Source organism: Girardinichthys multiradiatus, chromosome 5, assembly GCF_021462225.1.
Source record: "Girardinichthys multiradiatus isolate DD_20200921_A chromosome 5, DD_fGirMul_XY1, whole genome shotgun sequence".
NCBI classification, from domain to species: Eukaryota; Metazoa; Chordata; class Actinopteri; order Cyprinodontiformes; family Goodeidae; genus Girardinichthys; species Girardinichthys multiradiatus.
In genome coordinates, this window is record NC_061798.1 from 52,616,353 (window position 1) to 52,638,368 (window position 22,016).

The 22,016-nt window shown below is 45.2% G+C and overlaps 1 protein-coding gene across 1 annotated transcript; it reads left to right on the plus strand.

Moving 5' to 3' along the window:
• The first annotated feature begins 310 nt into the window (after window positions 1-310).
• On the plus strand, window positions 311-18,073 carry aars2 (alanyl-tRNA synthetase 2, mitochondrial (putative)). The gene is made up of 22 exons (XM_047365163.1): window positions 311-930; window positions 1,410-1,598; window positions 1,702-1,847; window positions 1,920-2,111; window positions 4,092-4,236; window positions 4,331-4,476; window positions 4,561-4,669; window positions 5,528-5,566; window positions 5,651-5,765; window positions 5,843-5,970; window positions 6,151-6,289; window positions 6,363-6,532; window positions 6,599-6,712; window positions 6,984-7,124; window positions 7,214-7,351; window positions 7,424-7,527; window positions 8,763-8,871; window positions 16,390-16,515; window positions 16,589-16,699; window positions 16,777-16,860; window positions 17,331-17,444; window positions 17,515-18,073. Exons 1-22 carry the CDS (start codon window positions 730-732, stop codon window positions 17,680-17,682), a joined length of 2,928 nt encoding a protein of 975 aa, XP_047221119.1. The 5' UTR covers window positions 311-729; the 3' UTR covers window positions 17,683-18,073.
• Window positions 18,074-22,016: the final 3,943 nt, after the last annotated feature.

The window sequence follows — 22,016 nt, forward strand, 5'->3', positions numbered from 1 at the left end:
AACTGATATAAGATGTTAGAAAGATGGTGAACACCTAAGTAGGTGTGTGTATATAATATACCCTAAGCATAATAAAAGGAAATGTGACTACTGTGGGAAGGATGAAACAATAAAACATGTTTATTGGAATGTCGAAAATGTGAGCAAGAAAGACGATGTATTCAATTCAGTTTATTTCGATAGCGCCAATTCACAACACATGTCATCTCAAGGCTCTTTACAAAGTCAGTTTAATTGAATCATACAGATTTCAAGTCAGGTTCATACATTCTAGTTAATCCTAACTATCAAACAGTTCAGTCAGATTCAGGTTATTATTCAAACTGGTTAAATAGTTTTTCTATCTAAGGAAACCAAGCAGATTGCATCGAGTCAGAGACTTGTAGCATTCACTCCTCCTGGATGAACATGAGCAGAGAAGTTGAGAAGATAAAAGAAACGTTTAACATAAAAGATGTAATTTATAGAGCAAACATATAGAAAAAACAACTTATTCATAGAATTTGATTTGACTTATATACATACACTGCAGTAAACCACCATAAACCACACTCCAAACCAGCCGATGGCGTTAATTCGCACCTTCAGATTTTTGCCAGCCGCCAATAAACTCCAGAAGAAGAAAACGACGGCGAAGAAGAACATTTCGTCACCGTGCGCCTGCGCATGGAAGCAGCCTGTAGTCCTTGAGAGTGTTCGTGATTCTGATTCGGTGTCGCTGTGATTCTGATGCTCTGGCTGCTGCTCCGGAGGCTCCGGCGGTTCTCGGCCGGCTTGGAGCGCTCCTTTAGCAGCCTGCCCGCCTCACAGGTTCGCAGAACCTTCCTGGACTTCTTCCGGGACAAACACCGACACCTGGTGGTTCCTTCCGCTTCGGTCCGGCCCGTAGGAGACCCCAGCCTGCTGTTCGTGAACGCCGGCATGAACCAGGTGAGTCTGGATCTGTTTGTTCCGTTCCGGTTAGATCCTGAGTGGCCGTCAGTCCAGTCAGGATGAATGAGTTTTCTTTTTCTAGTTCTGACCCAATTCTGCTCGGAAAGTTTAATTATCCTGCAGCGGGATTAGAGACAGTCACTAAAAACATAGAAATAAAATATCATAAATTATGTAAGAAAATAAACTGATCGGTTCCGATCAGTCCAGTCTGGTTCAGATCAGTGAAAGACCGAAACGGGGTAGGTGGTCCTGGTTGTTCCAGATCTGCCTAATGCTCATCACCAACACTGCAACGAACAGTTCTGATCCAGGGACCGATCTGAAGCCTGCAGGACACCGGGCCCCAGGGCACCAGGACTGGACACCCCTGGACTAGAACTCCAACAGAATCCCTCTAACTGAGCTGGGATGATGAACTGTTCAGTGTCAACTTAATCCAGTTCTTGGTTTGTTTCTGGTTCTGATGGTTTCAGTTTAAGCCGGTTTTCCTGGGGACGGTGGACCCCCGCAGCCCGATGGCGTCGTACCACCGTGTGGTCAACAGTCAGAAATGTGTTCGAGCCGGAGGCAAACACAACGACCTGGACGATGTGGGTCGGGACGTGTACCACCACACCTTCTTCGAGATGCTCGGGAACTGGTCCTTTGGAGACTACTTCAAGGTGGGAGGGGGTCTGTCCCTCATCAGGTGACTTCCCATGTAGAATGGGCGGGGCTTCAGTGTGTGTGTGTGTGTGTGTGTGTGTGTGTGTGTGTGTGAGACAGGAAGAGGCGTGTTGGATGGCTTGGAGCCTCCTCACAGAGCATTATGGGATCCCAGCTGATAGACTCTACGTGTCGTATTTCGGTGGAGACGCTGCATCGGGTCTACTGGCTGACGAGGAAACCCGGCACATCTGGCTGGACTTAGGGTACGTCTACATTTGTCTGCAGTTGGGCCTCAGGCTGGTTCTGGGTCATCTGACTGGGCTTCTGTTCTTCAGGGTTCCTCCCGCTCGCATCCTGCCGTTTGGTCTGAAGGACAATTTCTGGGAGATGGGGGACACGGGCCCCTGTGGCCCCTGCACCGAGATCCACTATGATCACGTGGGGGGACGAGATGCTGCTGGGCTCGTCAACGCAGACAATCCAGAGGTGGTGGAGATCTGGAATTTGGTCTTCATCCAATACAATAGGTCTGTGTTCACACCTACACCAGTTTGAGACCAGTTCAGACCACATGAGACCAGTTCAGACTTGTTGTTTAATGCAGCATAAAAAGCTTCAGATGGCAGAGAAGTCATTGAACCTTCAGTAAAGCTGTGAAATGTCACCCAGAAGCAACTTTCTCAATAAATCATTGTTGCTGACATGTTAACTGATAAAAGCTAAAAACTGTTCAATGGTTACGATTAACTGGAATGTATGAACCTGACTGTTGTGAAGAACCTTGAGACGACATGTGTTGGGAATTGAAGCTATAGAAATAAACTGAATTGAATTAACTGGACCGAACTTTTGCAGAACCTTTCCAGTCATACCGACCACTGAAAACGTGTGATACCAGAGCCACACCAACACACATATTCATACGCCGATGCATCTGTAGGCAAGCTGAGGCTAAATGCCTTGCTAGGGGCACAATGACGTGAGGAAGTTAGGATCAAACCCACAATTTGTTCAGATTGCAGGGATTTAAAAAAGCTCAACAAGCTCTGTTCTGGGGACTCCTCTAGAACCTTTGGAGATGATTGTAAAAACAAGGATGCTTCGTGAAATGTAGAACATTAAGGACAACCCTGAGCATCCTCTTCATCAGGGTCTTGAGTCAGAGGCTTCATCTACAGTGGTGTGAAAAGTTTGTCTGAAACTAAAGAGTTTCAGATTTTCAAACTAATTGAAATATTAGTCAAAGAAAACACAGTAAACACAAAGTGCAGTTTTTAAATGAAGGTTTTTATTAATAAGGGAGAAAAATATCCAGACCTACACGACCTTGTGTGAAACATGTTTGTCCCCCTGTTTAAACATAACTGTGGTTTATCACATCGTCTAGCCACACCCAGACCTGATTACTGCCACACCTGTTCTCAATCAAGAAATCACTTGATTGGACCTGCCTGACAACGTGAAGTAGACCAAAAGATCTGTAAAAGCTGGACATCATGCCGGCATCCAAAGACATTCAGGGTCAAATGAGAAAGAAAGTAACTGAGATCTATCAGTCTATCATAAAAGGAACACTGCATTTCAGACAAAGAACATCATGCCAGCAGTAAACTATGGCGGCGGTGTGATGGTCTGGAGCTGTGCTAAGGGCACAACCTGTTATTAGGGTTTAGGGTGCAATTCCTGGTTCACACAGGCTCATGTAGGGTTGGATGTTTTTCTCCATTAATAATAAAAACCTTTATTTAAAAACAGCGTTTTATGTTTAATGTGTTTTCTTTGAGTAATATTTAAATCAGTCTGATGATCTGAAACACTTCAGTGTGATAAACATGCAAAAAAAGAAGTGAAGGGGAAACACTTTTTCACACCTCTGTACACTAAAAAAATGACTTCTTTAAAGTCAGATTATTTGCATCAAACCTACTTTCATCTCCTAAAGATGGTCTGCAACTGTGCATAGCTACAGGCCCCGCCCCTCCCATCCATACCTGGAAGATTAAAACACTAACAGGTGACTTGGAAGCGTACAGGTACACAGAAATCAGCAATAATCATCAAAATAAAATCACATACATACTTCCATTAAGGATATTAACACGTTTGTTTTCTCTGTAAGGAGACGTTTAAACTATAGGTTTTCTAAATGTGTGCTAATTTAACTTGAGAGTTTTGCCCAAATGAACACAATGAAAATACTAATTATTCATATTTTTCTGTGTCTTTAATAAAAGTTGAAGTTTAAAATGGTATAAGGAATCCAGTTTTAGTATGATGACACCTCCATCTATTACGACTGAAGAAACATGAATAGTTTGAGGAGTCAGTTGGTTTCTCTGTGGGGTTAACAAAGTATTCATGAATTGGACCAGACCAGTTCCAACCCATCAGACTAGTTCAGACCAGTTCAGTCCAGCCGGTTCCATGTCAGACCAGTTAAGACGTGGTTAGACCAGGACCTGCTTCATGTTAAAGGTCCACTTGGCTCAGGTCCCTGTCTGTTTCAGGGAGATGGACCACAGTCTGCGGTTGCTGCCCCAGTTCAGCGTGGATACTGGGATGGGACTGGAGAGACTGGTCAGCGTTCTGCAGGGTAAACGGTCCAACTATGACACGGACCTGTTCACACCACTGCTGGACGCCATCCACCAGGTACACACAGGTCCAGAGGAATGTTCTCATGGTGGCGGGGCCATTGTCATGGTGACACGCCTGTCGCCACAGTGACGTGTCTCTGTGTCCTCAGCGGTCAGGGGCGGGGCCTTACAGCGGCAGGACGGGGAAGGCAGATGAGGGACATGTGGATCAGGCCTACAGGGTCATAGCCGACCACATCCGGACTTTATCGGTCTGCATCGCTGACGGAATCCATCCTGGGATGTCTGGAGCCGAGTGAGTGCCCAGCCAATCAGCTGGCAGCTCTGTGATCATCAGCTTTGTTCACACTGTTCAACTGTTTCACTGTCTGTGGTTCAGGTTGGTGCTGAGGAGGATCTTGAGGCGGGCAGTTCGGTTCTGTATTGAGGTTCTGAAGGCTCCACAAGGAGCGTTGGCCAGCCTGGTTCCTACTGTGGTTCATATTTTGGTAAAATACATTTCCCATCATCCCTCTGTTGGGATGGAGGGTGATGAGCTTCAGGGTGTATTCACACCTACCGCTTTTGGTCCGCTTTAAACGGACCAGAGTTAGTGGGTCTTGGTCCGACCAAACAACCGGACCAAGACCCACTTTTTTGAGGTGGTCTCAGTCCGCTTCCAAACAGACTCTGGTGCGGTTCGCCTCTGGTGTGAATACGAACCGGCCTCGGTCCGACCCAACTACAGAAAACGTGTCTCTTTGGACCTAACAAGCCACCGTAGCAGTGAACTGAAGTCTTACCTGAACTGCGCTCTGTTGCTTAGCAACGCTGTTGCCTTTCGTTTTCGATCAAAGCGTCTCCTTCGGCTTGCAGCTCGCGTTCTCCGACTGGGTTCCAAAGTTCTAAACGTTTCTGTGTTGAATGAGCTGCTCTGGACCCTCACCATGATATCACAGCTGTAATAACGGCACAGATATGCAGAACTTCCACAGGTGTTTTCATCCATTTCCGGGTCTGTGTTCTGTCCCGCCCCCTTATTTCTGTCCAATGGGAGCAACAGTCGTTACCTGCATGGCTTTGTTTACAAGTAATAGTTCACTGCAAAAGTACAATGTGAAAGCGCACCGCACCAAACGAAAAAAAATAAAGTTCAGTTTTGGTCCGGTCCAAACATGTGGACCAAAGGCCTTTCCTGGTGTGAATACACCCTAAGTTTCACTAATCAGAGTAAACTTTAGGATAGTTACAGATCCTCAGTGGTTAGCGATGGATGGGTTCATCAATGAACTGACTTTTAGCTTCACTGATTAATTGATTGGTCTTATTGTCTGACCGACTGATTGAACCCTGACCTCTGCCGGCAGGGTGACGTGTATCCAGACCTGGCCCGGGAGGCGGACCGGGTGAGTGTTCCAGCGACTTGTCCACATGTGCAGCAGATGGATGATGTAACAGGAAGTAGTTATGGCCTTAGTCGTTTCTTTCAGATCATTGACGTCATCAACGAGAACGAGGCTCACTTCCTGTCATCTCTCCAGCACGGAAGCCGGCTGATTCAAAGGACTTTCAGAAGGATGGAGATCACAGGAAGCCCGTTCCCTGGTCAGTTGTTGATTATTGGTTAATGCTTTGCAGGTCTATGCCATCATTAACAAGCCGTCCTGTTGGTCCTTCTTCAGCCTCAGTGGCCTGGTCTCTGCACCGGGACCTGGGTTTTCCTTTGGACTTGGTGAACCTAATATTGGAGGAGAGAGGAGTCCAGGTGGACCATCAGGAGTTAGACAGACTGATCTCCAAGAACCAGAAGGTGGCGCTGCGTTTCTTTTTTCAATTAGAAACAACCTGCTTTAATTGGACACCAACTCCCATGATGCAGCTGGTTCCCTGCTGATCCTCTTTAAACATCCACCATCCTTGCGGCGTTTAGTTTCCTGTGACTCAGTTGATGATGTCATTGATGTTGTGTGTGCTGTTACACCTGTCTTAGATGTTGTCGGAGCGGCAGGCAGGTGTGCGGCCTTGCCTCCTGCTGGATGTCCTGAGCCTGGCGGAGCTGCAGCGCAGCGGTGTTCCTCACACTGACGACACCCTTAAGTACCGGTACCGGCTGGAGAACGGCAGATACGGTAGGCAGTTACCTGCACAGGTAACCAGGGGTGATAAGTTGACAGCTGCAACATCTCCCCTCCCTCATTCCAGTGTTCCCAGCTTGCCGAGCCACAGTTTTGGCCCTGTATGATGGTCAGGTGCTGGTTCCGGAGGTCAGTGAGGCTCAGCGCTGCGGAGTCATTCTGGACCGGACCTGTTTCTATTCTGAACAGGGGGGGCAGTCACATGACCAGGGATACCTGATACGGGGCGGGCTGGAGGTGAGCTGAGCTTCATAGGAAAAATCTTATGAGTATCCAGATGACCCCAGGTGTTCTGTTTCTCAGGATGTTCTGTATTCGGTGGAGGCGGTTATCCGGGCCGGAGGATACGTGGTCCATCAGGTGACTGTTCCCGACCTCCTGAAGACTGGAGACCAGGTCCAGCTGCACCTCAACGAGGTACCGAGGAGCAGGATTCTCAGACCACAACAGAACTTTCATACCATAACAGACCTAGCAGTACCCTATTCTATGACTTTAGAGAACCAACAGGTTAAAACACAACATAACCCATAGACCAGAACTCTACAGAACCTTCAGGTCAATAAGGAACAGAACCAACCAAACTGTCCAGTCACTGACTCAAATATCTGTTCTGGTTAAAATGAATGTCTTCTTGTCCTCTCTAATTGTCTCGGTTGGGTCCGATCCGGTTCCACCTCTGTGTCAGGCCCACCGGCTGTCCTGCATGGTGAAACATACAGCGACCCACATCCTGAACTTTGCTCTGAGGAAAGTTCTGGGTCCATCCGTGCAACAGAGAGGTTCTCACGTCTCAGCTGATCACTTGCGCTTTGACTTCAGTGTGAAGGTTCTGACCCATTACCAGTTGAGTTACTGACTACTTTACTGACTGTAAAGGTTCAGCTTTTTCTGATGTGTTTTTGTGATTCTCATCAGGGTTCTCTGAGCTCCTCCCAGCTGCAGCAGGTAGAAACGTGTGTTAATGAAATCATCTCAGCCAATCTGGTTGTCCACAGCTCGGAGGTTCCTCTGCAGAAAGCCAGAACCATCCAAGGACTGAGGACAGTGGACGAGGTAAGCAGAGACCTCCTCCTGGATCCACCTGCTGTCTTAGGTTTGCTGATGCTTCACCCCTCCTGACTGCAGATATATCCGGACCCTGTTCGGGTGGTGTCGTTCGAGGTTCCAGTATCTGAGCTGTTGGACGGTGGGTCGGTGAGAGAGACGTCTGTGGAGCTCTGCTGTGGAACGTAAGACAAAAACCAACCTGTCTGCCTGCTTCACCTGCTTGTCTGTTTATGATTCAATTTTGGGTTCAGCAGATCTTTCACTGCTCACAGGGTTGCTGGTTCTGTTCTCTGCTCCTAAGTGTCCTTAAGCAAACTGACCCTCACCTGACATCAGGCTGTCGACCAATCACAAGGCTCGACATCATCCAGAAGCAGCATTTCTGCGTTTTCTTTACAGTCTTAGGTTGTAAAAGTATGGATCACATCAGTGCAAAATAGTCTTTGTCTGACCTTCTGTTCTGGTCAGATTAATCTGTAGCACCTGTGCAGGTGAGATGGATCACCTGTTGACGCAGGGCTGTGGCAGGATCAGGTGTAAGGCTCCAACAGGTGTACAAGTACATCTAAAACAATTAGAGTATGGTGAAAAAGTTGAACATTTTTGTCCCACATGTCAGAAAGTAAAACTCTTAAATGCAGCGGGGGGACGACAGGAAATGCTGCTCTTAAACAAATAATAGAAAGAGATTAAAACTCGTTAATGTTGAATTTAGGCTTCTTTATCTTTGTATTGACTAAGTTAACAGCTGTTTCTCTCTGTCTTCATATTGTCGTCTCCTTCATTAGATGATCCTCTAAATCTGGTTTTCAGGGTTTTCTTCTTCTCACCCCGAGCTGCAGAACTTTGAATAATATTAGGAAATGATTTTTTAAATTCACATTAAAATTTTAGCTTTCTATTCTAAATGGTAAACGTTAAAATTTAAGGAATAAATGACGACATAATGAACGAGACAAAGTGTAGGAAGTAATGCGTGTTAAACGTCTGAATGAATGGAACAGGAAGTGCTTTTATTTTGATATCTCCAGCAGGAAGTGTCCTGTAATTTAGCAGCTAGCTTAGCAGCGAAAGAAGGTTGGAGGTCACTTATGTTTATTTTGTTTCCTAAAGGATCCAAAGTCATTTAATTCAGCGTTCAGTTGGAGAGACGTTCATGTGGTCATTATTATGAAGCTATAGCTAACATAAACAGGTTGTTATGAACCATTAACATCCCATAATAATCCACCAACATCACTGGCTGATAATCAAGCTCATCCTTTCACAGTAAAACATGCAGCACAGACCAGCTGCCTTTCACTACAGGAGATGAAAACTGGTACGAAGACTCGAGTCTCAGGTCTTCAGAGAACAAGTCTTAAATTCGACTGGAGTTGGAGTCTTAAGCTTGATTCACAGGTGTGTTTCTGTTCAGACACCTGCTGCAGACCAGCGCCATTGAGGATCTAGTGATCATCTCAGAGAAGCAGCTGGTGAAAGGAATCAGCCGGATCATTGCTGTGACGGGACAAGATGCTGTACAGGTGGGTTCACACATGACCCTCCGACATCATACAGGTGTAATCTGACTCGAATAATGGACTTGTGTCTGTTCTGGTTCTGTTAGATCTCAGTGCTGCATTTGATCCAGTCGACCATAATATTCTCTTAGAAAGGCTGGAATATGCTGTAGGGATCAGGGGAACAACGCTAGGCTGGTTTAAATCTTATTTGTCTGACAGATTCCAGTTTGTTCATGTAAATGATAAATCATCTTTAAACTCCAGGGTTAATTGTGGAGTACCACAGGGTTCAGTACTTGGGTCAATTCTCTTTACTAGAATAACATAAAATAGAACAGAATAGTTGGTCTTTATTCTCGTTGCAATTAACGAGATTATAGAAGCCTTTCCATTAGAGGGCCACATTAGTAACACCCCATACTATAAATCCCACATCCGCCTCATAAAATACATCAAACGAATCCCATCATTCCCGTCTACACTTATCTCTCTATAAAACATTAAAAGGACATTTTTGCAGATTCTCAGTCATCTAGAACGTCCTCCAATGTTCCTCAATAGAAGGCAAATGCACTTCTTCTCTGATCCAAAACGCTTATTGAGTTCTGAACATGGTTTGAAGTAACAGACTATAAGTTGTAGTCGGAACAATCCTACTGATAGGGCCGTTCGGGTCACAGATGAAGAGCAAACCCATCAGGTCCACAATCAGCACTTCACTTACTGCTCATGGATAAGGCACAGTCCTTTGAAGACAGCAATGTCCACATTTTGGACAGAGAAGACAGGTGAATTGAGAGAAGAATGAAAGAAGCCATCTAAGTTCAACATGAAGATGCAACACTGAACAAAGGAGGAAATATCCAACATGCTCCAAAACCCAGAGACCTTCAGGATGTGTCTCCACGTCTGATAACTTGCTGTCTCCAGAACCATCACAGCATCTAAATGAGCTTTATTTTTATCCATCTTTCAACTTAAAAAAAAACAAATCAGTAAATACCAACCCCATGCACAGCCTGGTGAGAAAAACTCAAAAGTCGCACAGAGGAAATAGTAAATAGACATCAGAGAGAGGAAAAAAGCAGTAATATTCAGTCATAATCACACAATATGTACTTTCACAAATAAGCCAAGTTATACATAATCAAGATCCATTATAATCCTGCGTATGAAAATAATTATTCAATTTCTTCTTTAATTGTAAGTCTGTCCATAATTCACTGAAAACGTTCTCCTCTCCTTTCATGATTCTGATCCATTCCTCTTGTTGGAGCGTCCTTATTCTGACATCTTCTACTCGTTGCTTTTTTGCTGTTTCCTAACATTATATTAATGCAGTATTTAAGTTATCAGAATCATCTTTATTGCCAAGTTTATACAACAAACAAGGATTCATCTTTATAAATGAACATATACACACAACTAACTTTACAATAGAATATAATGTGGGATCGGTCCAATCATGCCTGGTGTTGTTCTGGAGTTCTGACTGTCAAATGTTCATCAGAGAAACATCCTGGAGGAAGAAACTGTCTCTGTAGCGCCACCTGAAGGTAAAACTCTGAACTGTTTATGTGCAGGGTGTGTGGGGTCTGCAGAGATGTTTCCTGACCTTTGACCTGTATAAGTCCTGGATGGAGGGAAGGTCAGTCCTGATTATTCTCTCTGCATTCCTGATTATTCGTTGCAGTCTGGACCTGTCCTGTTTGGTGGATGATCCAAACCACACTGAGATGGATGAAGACAGGACAGACTGAATGATGGCAGTGTAGAAGATGACCAACAGCTCCTGTGGAAGGTTGAAGTTCTTGAGTTGCCTCAGGAAGTACAGTCTCTGTTGGACCTTCTTCTGAACATTGTTTATGTGTGAAGACCATCTCAGGTTCTGAAAAATGGTGGTTCCGAGGAACCAGTAGTGGTCCACAGCTGACACTGTTGTTGAGGATGGTGAGGGGGGTGGTGTTCTCCAAATGTCCACCATCATCTCCACAGTCTGGAGTGAGTTAAGTTCTAGGTGGTTCTGACTCCACCAGTGGACCAGCTGATCCACCTCCTGCCTGTAAGCAGACTCATCACCGTCCTGGATCAGTCCAATAACAGTGGTGTCATCTGTAAACTTCAGGAGTTTCTCAGACAGGTCCGCAGAGGTCCAGTCATTAGTGTAGAGGGAGAAGAGGAGTGGGGAGAGAACACACCCCTTGTGAGTGCCGCTGCTGATGGTTCTTGTGTGGGAGAAGATGCTCCCAGCCTCACCTGCTGTTGCTGGTCCTTCAGGAAGCTGTTGATCCACTGACAGGTGGAGGCTGGGACGTTGAGCTGGGTGAGCTTCTGGTGGAGGATGTCTGGTATGATGGTGTTGAAGGCCGAGCTGAAGGATCTGGAGAAGATCTGTATGGAGGAGTGGTCCAAAACCCCTGCTGCAATGAGTGCAAACCTCATCTGGAACTACAGGAAACAGTTTCATTGTCCAACCCCTGTATATATGCATGCATAGTCAGGTTATACATCAAAACTAGCCAAATAGAGGAGACAGTCATCTTCATTTTTGTGGAAAAGTTACCATTTTCAAGTAACCGTTGGGGAACAAGGTTTAATCCAGTTTAAGGTAATAATCGTCCTTGCACCTAATAATAGAAAATGTAATATGTGACACTGATCTTTGGTGAGTAGGTCCTTGGGGTACATGTCCAGCAGAAATACAACAGAGTCCATGGGGAGATCTATCCTTAGAATGTCCCCAATCTTCGTTTAATATTCTTCCAAAAGGTCAACATTTTTGGGCAGTCCCAGAAGATCTGTGTGTGATCACCAACCATACACCAGTTCCTCCTACATCTATCTGTAGTTGTACTCTTAGAAGGGAAGGTTTTTAGTCTGCCTCTCAATCCCTTTATGGCATTGAGAGCACAAATCTCCCTATAAATCATCTGTTGATGTTACATTCATCTCCAGTTCACGTTGTTTAATATGTAATGTTTTATCTGCTTTTGTACAAACAATACTTCAATGTCCGTAGATTTCTTCTCGATATTGTCTGCTTCTATGTTTTGTTCGTTTCTAATCTGTAGGTATCTGTAAAGATCTCCTGGGGGTAGGTAAAAAAGTTCTTGTAATTCCAATGAGTCAACCAGTAAGAGTTTTTATATTGCAGTTTTATCAGTCAGTACCATAACAGCTGCAGGCATTTAACCACATTATTGTTGGCTCATGGCTTTTTTTGTAGACTTGTCACAAACCATGTCAGTAATAGGACACAGTGGCTTAAACACGATGATCTGCATTCGGACTTTGTAGCCGTCCACAAGGGAGTGCCACAGGGATCTCAATTATTCCCGTTTCTATTTTTAATTTACAGAAATTAGTTGGGATAGAATGTTATTTATTTATTGCATCTGATCAACTCCTCCTCAGGCCAGTGTACAGGGGTTGGACAATGAAACTGAAACACCTGGTTTTAGACCACAATAATTTATTAGTATGGTGTAGGGCCTCTTCTTGCAGCCAATACAGCGTCAATTCATCTTGGGAATAACATCTACAAGTCCTGCACAGTGGTCAGAGGGATTTTAAGCCATTCTTCTTGCAGGATAGTGACCAGGTCACTACGTGATACTGGTGGAGGAAAACGTTTCCTGACTCGCTCCTCCAAAACACCCCAAAGTGGCTCAATAATATTTAGATCTGGTGACTGTGCAGGCCATGGGAGATGTTCAACTTCACTTTCATGTTCATCAAACCAATCTTTCACCAGTCTTGCTGTGTGTATTGGTGCATTGTCATCCTGATACACGGCACCGCCTTCAGGATACAATGTTTGAACCATTGGATGCACATGGTCCTCAAGAATGGTTCGGTAGTCCTTGGCAGTGACGCGCCCATCTAGCACAAGTATTGGGCCAAGGGAATGCCATGATATGACAGCCCAAACCATCACTGATCCACCCCCATGCTTCACTCTGGGCATGCAACAGTCTGGGTGGTACGCTTCTTTGGGGCTTCTCCACACCGTAACTCTCCAGGATGTGGGGAAACCAGTAAAGGTGGACTCATCAGAGAACAATACATGTTTCACATTGTCCACAGCCCAAGATTTGCGCTCCTTGCACCGTTGAAACCGACGTTTGGCATTGGCATGATTGACCAAAGGTTTGGCTATAGCAGCCCGGCCGTGTATATTGACCCTGTGGAGCTCCTGATGGACAGTTCTGGTGGAAACAGGAGAGTTGAGGTGCACATTTAATTCTGCTGTGATTTGGGCAGCTGTGGTTTTATGTTTTTTGGATACAATCCGGGTTAGCACCAGAACATCCCTTTCAGACAGCTTCCTCTTGTGTCCACAGTTAATCCTGTTGGATGTGGTTCGTCCTTCTTGGTGGTATGCTGACATTACCCTGGATACCGTGGCTCTTGATACATCACAAAGACTTGCTGTCTTGGTCACAGATGCGCCAGCAAGACGTGCACCAACAATTTGTCCTCTTTTGAACTCTGGTATGTCACCCATAATGTTGTGTGCATTTCAATATTTTGAGCAAAACTGTGCTCTTACCCTGCTAATTGAACCTTCACACTCTGCTCTTACTGGTGCAATGTGCAATCAATGAAGACTGGCTACCAGGCTGGTCCAATTTAGCCATGAAACTTCCCACACTAAAATGACAGATGTTTCACTTTCATTGTCCGACCCCTGTACATTGCTTCTTACTTAATTTGAAACTTGTTCTTAGTACAGACAAGACTAAATTAATGTGTTTGTCCCGTTCCAGGAGGCAACAATAGACCCCCTCATTGCTCACCTCCAGGGATATGAAATGGTTTGTTCACACGTATAAACATCTGGGCATCTTGGTTGATGACTCCCTCACTTTTAAGCCCCATCTGGTAAATGTTGTGACAAGGATTAAGTTAATGTTGGGTTTTTATTTTCCAAACAAATTGTGTATTTCAAAGTCAAACATATTTCAATCAATAAACTCTTTACTATACTACAATAATCCAACTAAACTACCAAGCAGAATGAAAAATAAGGAAGACCAGATATGTTCAATGTGAAAAAGTTAATGAAAGATGGTTAAAAACAATGACCAATAAAGTGATGCAACATTACCATGCAATGCTATTTATGTTTAAGAACCAAGGGTTATCTTGAAGAATGTGGAAATGAAGTTATTTAGTCTTGGAACCAACTTAGACAATAATCGGTATACCTACAACCATTCACAATGCAAGATCAGATAAAACATTATTTTAATTAAATAATATTTAGAAGAATGATTTGCTGTATAAAACCAACCTTCTGTGTGACTAATTATCAATGGTGTTTAATTAGCTGCCTTTATTTATTAAAATAATATTTAAAGAAATATTACTAACAACCTTTCTGGATTCTTAATAGACTCATAAGATGGCGGCGAATCACGTGTCACTTTAGCCGATAGCGGTTGAAGCAAAGAAAAGAAGCTTATTGCTTATTATCATCCCTTAAAATCAACATGTTCCTTTAAAATACCATCAATATAAGGATTAAATGCATAAGCGTTGACGGCATGATATGGCCAATCTGTGTTTAAATACCACACTTTAAATAAAGTTGTCTTAACTTTAAAAACACAACACAGAAAACATCATTAGCTGAGCAGCTAGTCTGCTAGCACTTAGCTGAGTTTCTCAACACAAAGAAAAACCAAACGTTATGAAACAAACATTATTTAGATTACGCGTACTCGTCGTACTCGTCGTACTCGTCGTACTCGTTGTACTCGTCGTACTCGTCGTCTTCTGCTTGATCCAGGACCGGGTCGCGGGGGCAGCAGACTCAGCAGAGACGCCCAGACGTCCCTCTCCCCAGACACCTCCAGCTCCTCCAGGGGGAGCCCAAGGCGTTCCCAGGCCAGCCGAGAGACATAGTCCCTCCAGCGTGTCCTGGGCCGTCCCCTGGGCCTCCTCCCGGTGGGACGTGCCTGGAACACCTCCCGAGGAAGGCGTCCAGGAGGCATCCGGTATAGATGCCCGAGTAACCTCAACTGGCTCCTCTCGATGTGGAGGAGCAGCGGCTCTACTCCGAGCTCCTCCCGGATGACAGAGCTCCTCACCTATTATTTGGATTATTTCATTCTAAACTAATCATCTTTGTCAAATACTACCTCTTACGTGAACCATGCTGAGGAAAAGGTTTCTGGGCGACGAGTTAAGGGAAGTGAAACTGTCCCAGTCATCCACGTGCAGACTGAACAAAGGGACTAGAGTTGCAACTGTACAACAAAGGCACGTTTGGCTCCTTCATTGGCTGGGTTGTGGCAGGGTAGCTCTCGCTATCTGGACATGCATGCAGGAAGGCGTGTGATGCTGCGATCTCGATATCTTGTTCTCTGGCTATGGGGGACAATCCGCTTCAATTAGGGCTGCTTCTGGAGGCCTCAGAAGAAAAGTCAAGCCACCCTTGTCTTATTACTCCCTTTTTATGAATGAATGTTGGGTACTCGAACAGCAAAATCATTACTTAACTTTGTTGCATGTGATCGGCGTAATTGTAGTCCCTTTTTGATCCAAGGATTCTTCAAAGTAGAAGCTAGACTCGCCAGTGAGTTTCAAGGCCTTCAGCTGATGAGTACTCTGGTCCCCAGACCGAGTGGAGGGGGGAACGTGCCTTTGGGTCAGAGATTCCAGCGCTGACTCCTCCTCCTCCTGGGCTGTGTTGGAAGTAGGTTAATGTGGTTGATTATGAAAAGTGCAGATGTTCATAGAGTCCTTTGTGTACAGTTCAGAGTCCATGTTCACTTCGTGGCTGGGGTCCCAACAGTCACTCCTTTTTGAAGTTGACCTGGTCCTGCTGGCCCCCTCTAGCCAAGACCTACAGCATGCAATGGGGCGGTTCACAGCTGAGAGTGAGGTGGCTTGGATGAGAATCAGCTCCTCCAACTGGTTTTCGACCAGAAAAGGGTGGCTTGCTCTCTTCAGGTTGGAGGGAGGAGCTGAAGAAGGTGTCTGGGGAGAGGGACATCTGTGTATCTCTACTTGGACTGTCATGTAAATATGCCAGATTTAGCCTCAAGGGCTAATTTTCATCTGTAGTTCTGTATTAAGCTCCATCTGTAAAGATTAGGTTTGGGTTGGGATGATGGTAGATGTCTTCAGGCAGGAGGAATGATGGTGTCAGTGAGGGACAAAGTGAATATGCTTGCAAATGCATCATCCAGCTGGCCAGCAGTCAGAACACACACAGTAGTTCTGCAGGTACTTTTTGGGCCAGCAACCTATGTTGGGTTCACTGATCTGAGCTGAATAGACACAGTCCCATGGGTTTTGTCCCCTAATTGGACCTTACCGGATGAATTCAGGTGGTCTTTAAGACTCTCTGGTTAAGATCTCCAGTAATGAGGTGGATCCAATTGGCTGGTATTCCTTAGGAATCTGACTGCATCGTTCTTAACTGGGATCCAACTGGAATGACTGTAACTGACAGTGAATCGATTGGACTGAACCTCTGATATTTCTGCATAGAAACTGGATCTAATTTAAATTCTGATGTTTCTTCAGGCAAGGGACATGGGACAAGTGCTATCACAGGAAGTGGACTCTCTGTCAGCGAGACTGTCAGGCTCCGCCCCATCCAGCCTAGGCTCCGCCCATCAGTTCTCCAAGGAGGCTAGTGTCCTCTCTGATGTAGGTGTCTGACCCATGATGCAGTGCAGCTGATGAGGTGATGTGCTGTTAAATCCTGTGCTGTGTCTGATAGGCTGTAGACAACACCCCCATCCCCCAGTGGCAGCGCAGAGAAATGCAGGTCCAACTCCGAGCCATTCTGAGGGCCGTCAACACAGTCATCAGGAAATTGGAGACCCAACTGGTGAGAACACACCTGCACTTCATCTGTACCTGAAGACCCCCTGCTGCTCTGACGCTGTCCCATCATGCTTTGTTCAGGCTGCAGAGAATGCGGTGGTCCTTCTGCAGAAGAACGGCAGGAAGGAGCTGCTGGTGGACTCTGTGGAGACGGACTCTCTGTCGGTGGGTAGAGCCGAGTCTGAATTGGTTAGGTTTATACTGACCACATGTCCTGCTCAGAACAACGTGTCAAACACAGGGTATCCTTACCTTTACGGTCAGGATTCTGATCTTCTGATCCAATTGATAATTGGGTCACATGCTATTTTAATCACAGCGAACACTGACTTTGATTGAAATAGAATTTGACCCAGTGCTTCTGGTTGGAATGAAGGTTCTGAACCATTCATGATCAAATAAATAGGGAAAATCTAGTCAGACGTGTAAAAAAACAGAATCAAACTGGACTTTGGAAAATCAGTTGAATGTGAAATGATTGATATTTTTAAGCCCTGACGGGTCTATCGGGCCGATCTGTATCCCAGGATGGACCGATCAATAATCTGCAGATTATAAATCGATGCACCAGATTTAAGGTGTGATTGATTTGACCAATCACTGATCAGCTTTGATCATTTCTGGTTCTGTTCCAGGTTCTAATGAAGACTGTCAACCAGTTGAGTGCCGCCACGCCTCTCAGTCAGGTGATGCTGCTTGCTCACCAGGAGGATTCAGGGAAAATTTTATGTGCCTGTCAAGTTCCCAAGGTAACACTGCTGATGTCACAGGGTCATTACTGGAATTCTGTTTCTGATTGGTTGTCCTCTTCCTCTGCAGGATTCGCCAGGCCTCGCAGCATCTGATTGGGCGGTGGCTGTATGCCGCCACCTCGGGGGGAGCGCTGGGGGCTCTGCTTTGGTCGCCAAGGGAACAGGAAGCAGTGGTGACATCACAGAGGCCCTGAGGTGGGCTGAAGACTTCGGCCGCCAGAAGAAACAGCTATGATGTCAGAGGCTTCGCCCACGTGTAGCTTCCTGTGATTGGACCCTGAGCCAATAAGGAAGTTATGAATAACAGCTGAACTCCGACTTTATGATCAGTTTATTGATTAGTGGTTACAGTTTGTCTACAAAACACCATAAGAACCCGGACCATCTGCTGCCTGCGGGTCTGAGCCGTCAGTGTCCTGGATCAGAACCAGAACCTGGCTGTTCTTCAGACCAGGGACATGTTGAGCCACTGCAGAAGACGAACAACAGTTATTAATCAGAACATTATCTACAGAGACAATAAAGTGGTTCTGATTCTTAGACTGCAGAAGGTTCTGAGGTTTGTAAACTTCGGATTTTAGAGGGGCAGAGCTGGAAGAATTTCAAAATAAAAGCTTTAGACAGAGCTTTATTTTAGACCCTAGTTTGTTTTGTGGGTGACCCATTTAAACCAGGAGCAGAACTGAGAGCAGATTGGGCCTGGGCCGGTTAGTAGAACCAACTCGCAGTTCCTACTGTTATTTCCAGTAAGACTCTGGCTCTATAGAGTAACACAGAGCTACCCCTCCCCGGCCTGTTGCTGCACACTGCTGCTTAGCTGGCTAAAAGAAGGCTGTTAATGGTTGTAATTCCTACATCATTCACTTGATTTGGATGTAAATACCCTCCAGAACAGGGACCACTCTAGGTGCGCAGCCCCGAGGCCCACACGATGTTTAAACAATGTTTTTATTTCTGATCACAACCAAACTTAATGGTCTAATGAATTATTTTGGGTTTAACTGTCTGACAGTTACAGAAAATCATCACCAAAGGGCCTCTAGTGCTTCCAGGTGGAGCAGGTCAGTCAACCTGGATAAGAGGCTCAGTCAAAGTTAAAAAAGGATAATTTAATCATTTCTCTGAATGATTCATTCATCTTTAATGTATAAACGGTGGAAATAAAATGATTTAGGGTATTAAACAGTTCACAGTTCTTCTAAACATCAGCAGCAGCTCTGGGTCCATGGTTGGATCTGCTTCAGTCTAGAACACAAACAGGAGATCTGGCCTACAACATTCAAACAGATCCTTAGGGGAACCAAGCTGTGGTTCTCCAACACAGTGTGTGACAGGTGACTGGTCCGGTCGGACAGGTGTCTGAACGAGTCAGTGTTCAGGTAACAGTCTCCAAATGAACAGTTCAGTTGGGTCAAAGAAAACCCGTTTCCTCGAGCAGAAACACAGTGTGGATTCTATCCCTGCAGTGTGGGTCTGAGCCCAGTATCCGGGTTCTGGGATTTATATTTGTCTGGTTCTGTGTTATCTGCAGATGTTAGTATTTCAAAGACTAAAACTACAAAGCTAATAAAATAACACCAATAAAAAATTGACAAATTCGTGGGGAGAAAATAATTTTTCCAAATCTGATCTTTTCACATCACGAAGCTTCTGAAACCTGAACTTCCAGAAGGTAATGTAAGAACTTTCTTTTACTGCATCTTCACCTGACCCAGCAGGGTCAGCAGAACCACGAAGCTGTGTAAACACAAGAGATCTCACTTCAAAATAAACTGTAGGTTTGCATCTGCAGCATCTTTGGTTAAAACGTCTTTATCATCATCAGAGCTGCAAACTGATGCGGAAAATCAGTCCTCAGTCAGACTCTGTGTCGGTTCCTTCAGATGTTTGGATCAAAGTTCTAATGAGGCCCGAACATTTGGATCAGTTATTTGCTTTAACTGAACACCCTCTGATGTGTAAAGGTGAAATTGAAGGTTTTGGATGACCAGCTGAGTGTAACCGGTTTCTCCAATTGGTTTTGTGACGGCCACAGGAGCTATTATCAAACGCAGGTAAAGGAGACACTGATGCACCCACTCCGTCTGTCTGTGGATAAGTGAAGCCAGAAACCTTAAAAAGGAGAGCCCAACATCTGACCTGAGGAGGAAACGGAGGAAGTGGGGCCAGCATGAAGCGGTACAGAAATGTTTCCTGCAGAGCAGCAGCCACTCTGGCTGGATCTGCAACCTGAACCTGAAGGGAAGAGTAGCCAACACTGATGTTCTGCTTTCACACACTCCCTTTGCTCCTACAGCACAAGGTCTGGAGACGGAGATTCTGCTCCAGCGTGGAGATGCCCTGCACCAAGTCTGCAGTGCTATGAAAAAAACTGCAGAGATCCTGAAAGTTGACCAGAAAAACCCAACTTCCGCCATGGTTCAGTCCCACCACAAACTGGGCTGCAGATCAAAGCTCAGATTAAATACTTCATGAAGACAGGCTGAGACCTTTGGTCTGACCGACTCAGAGGAGCAGAATGTATCTATGTAACCAACCTTCTTCATCACACGGCCAAAGAACTTCACAGGTAGACAAAATCAAACAAAAACTATCAAACACTTCAAGGGGAGACGACTGAAAAATGCTTCAGGAAGTCCAACAAGTACCAGGAGTGTTTGCCACCAGTGCAGAGCTTGCTCAGGACAGGCAGCAGGCAGGTGCAAGGATTTCTGTAAGCAGAATGAGATTGAGACTGTCACTTCTCCCGAAGAAAAGATCAGATTGATGTTCTACAGGAAGAACCAGGATTTTTCTGCAGAGGACTGCACCAAAACATCTACAAAAAAGACCTGAGTCCCGTGTTAAGCTTAAACTGAAGCACCCAGATCCGATCCACATGTGGGCTCCCTCCAAGTTCTGCTCCCAGAACTCTGGCATGGATACAGAGAGGGATCAAACTGTCTTCCTGGGACTTCCGGGTGTGCAAGCAAGATGGCGACAGCTTATCCAAGTGGGTCTCCGTTGAATCCCAGAAATTTCCTCTTTTTAAGCAACTGCGGGATATTAAAAACACTAGAGTAATTCAAAATGCCTAAATCCAAACCAAATAAGACTCCGTTGTCCCGACATCTGATTTTACAAGACGAGGAAACAAACCAAGAAAGCACAGCTAGCCTCTAGGACTCAGAAGCACTGGTGGCTAACGACGTAGCTAACGAGACAGCTAATCTACAAACGATTCTCCAAGAACTAAGAGAGTCACGTCGTGAAAATGGAGAGGGCTTCCAAGAGGTCAAAGAAGAAATAAAAAACATAAGCGGAAGACTGGACGAAGCCAAAAAGCACATTATGGAAGCTGAAAATAGGATCCAGCAGATTGAAGAGGCGGGCGGCTATGAAGCTAAGTAAAGCGCAGGACAAACTATAGCCCAACCTGATTGGGCTCCATGCAGAAAGCTCTGAGGATACCGCCCCCTCTATCTCAACCTACATAGAGAATCTACTCCGAAATAAGTTGGACATTCTGAAATCACTTGACCTGGGAATTGAAAGAGCTCACTGCGTTCTGGGACCCAGAGCCCCACATGTCGCTCCCCCACGTTCAATAATAGTCAAGTTTTCCACATTTAAAGTCAAAGATGAAGTGTTAAAACGAGCCTGGCAAAAGAGGGGCTTCATACTGGCAGGGTAAGGAGTAATAGTAGACCACGATTATGCCCCAGTGTTAAAACGGCGACGTGACTATGTGGGTCCTCAGAGAAAAGAAGATCAAATGTCCTGCCAAGCTGAGGGTATTCTATGAGAACGATACATGTGTCTGTTGAAGCAACAAAAGACATGATGAGTCGAAGCTTCGATGTCACCATCATCCAACCATCTACAGGTCCTTCTCAAAATATTAGCATATTGTGATAAAGTTCATTATTTTCCATAATGTCATGATGAAAATTTAACATTCATATATTTTAGATTCATTGCACACTAACTGAAATATTTCAGGTCTTTTATTGTCTTAATACGGATGATTTTGGCATACAGCTCATGAAAACCCAAAATTCCTATCTCACAAAATTAGCATATCATTAAAAGGGTCTCTAAATGAGCTATGAACCTAATCATCTGAATCAACGAGTTAACTCTAAACACCTGCAAAAGATTCCTGAGGCCTTTAAAACTCCCAGCCTGGTTCATCACTCAAAACCCCAATCATGGGTAAGACTGCCGACCTGACTGCTGTCCAGAAGGCCACTATTGACACCCTCAAGCAAGAGGGTAAGACACAGAAAGACATTTCTGAACGAATAGGCTGTTCCCAGAGTGGTGTATCAAGGCACCTCAGTGGGAAGTCTGTGGGAAGGAAAAAGTGTGGCAGAAAACGCTGCACAACGAGAAGAGGTGACCGGACCCTGAGGAAGATTGTGGAGAAGGGCCGATTCCAGACCTTGGGGGACCTGCGGAAGCAGTGGACTGAGTCTGGAGGAAGACTGGGGAGAAGGAAATGCCAAAATGCCAGAAGTCCAGTGTCAAGTACCCACAGTCAGTGATGGTCTGGGGTGCCGTGTCAGCTGCTGGTGTTGGTCCACTGTG

Bases quoted from the DNA above. Each gene is read 5' to 3' on its own strand.
- aars2 (XM_047365163.1), top strand. From the start codon at position 730: ATGCTCTGGCTGCTGCTCCGGAGGCTCCGGCGGTTCTCGGCCGGCTTG. The intron at 6,533-6,598 runs GTGAGCTGAGCT...TCTGTTTCTCAG, and splicing joins TGATACGGGGCGGGCTGGAG to GATGTTCTGTATTCGGTGGA. The intron at 6,713-6,983 runs GTACCGAGGAGC...CCTCTGTGTCAG, and splicing joins TCCAGCTGCACCTCAACGAG to GCCCACCGGCTGTCCTGCAT.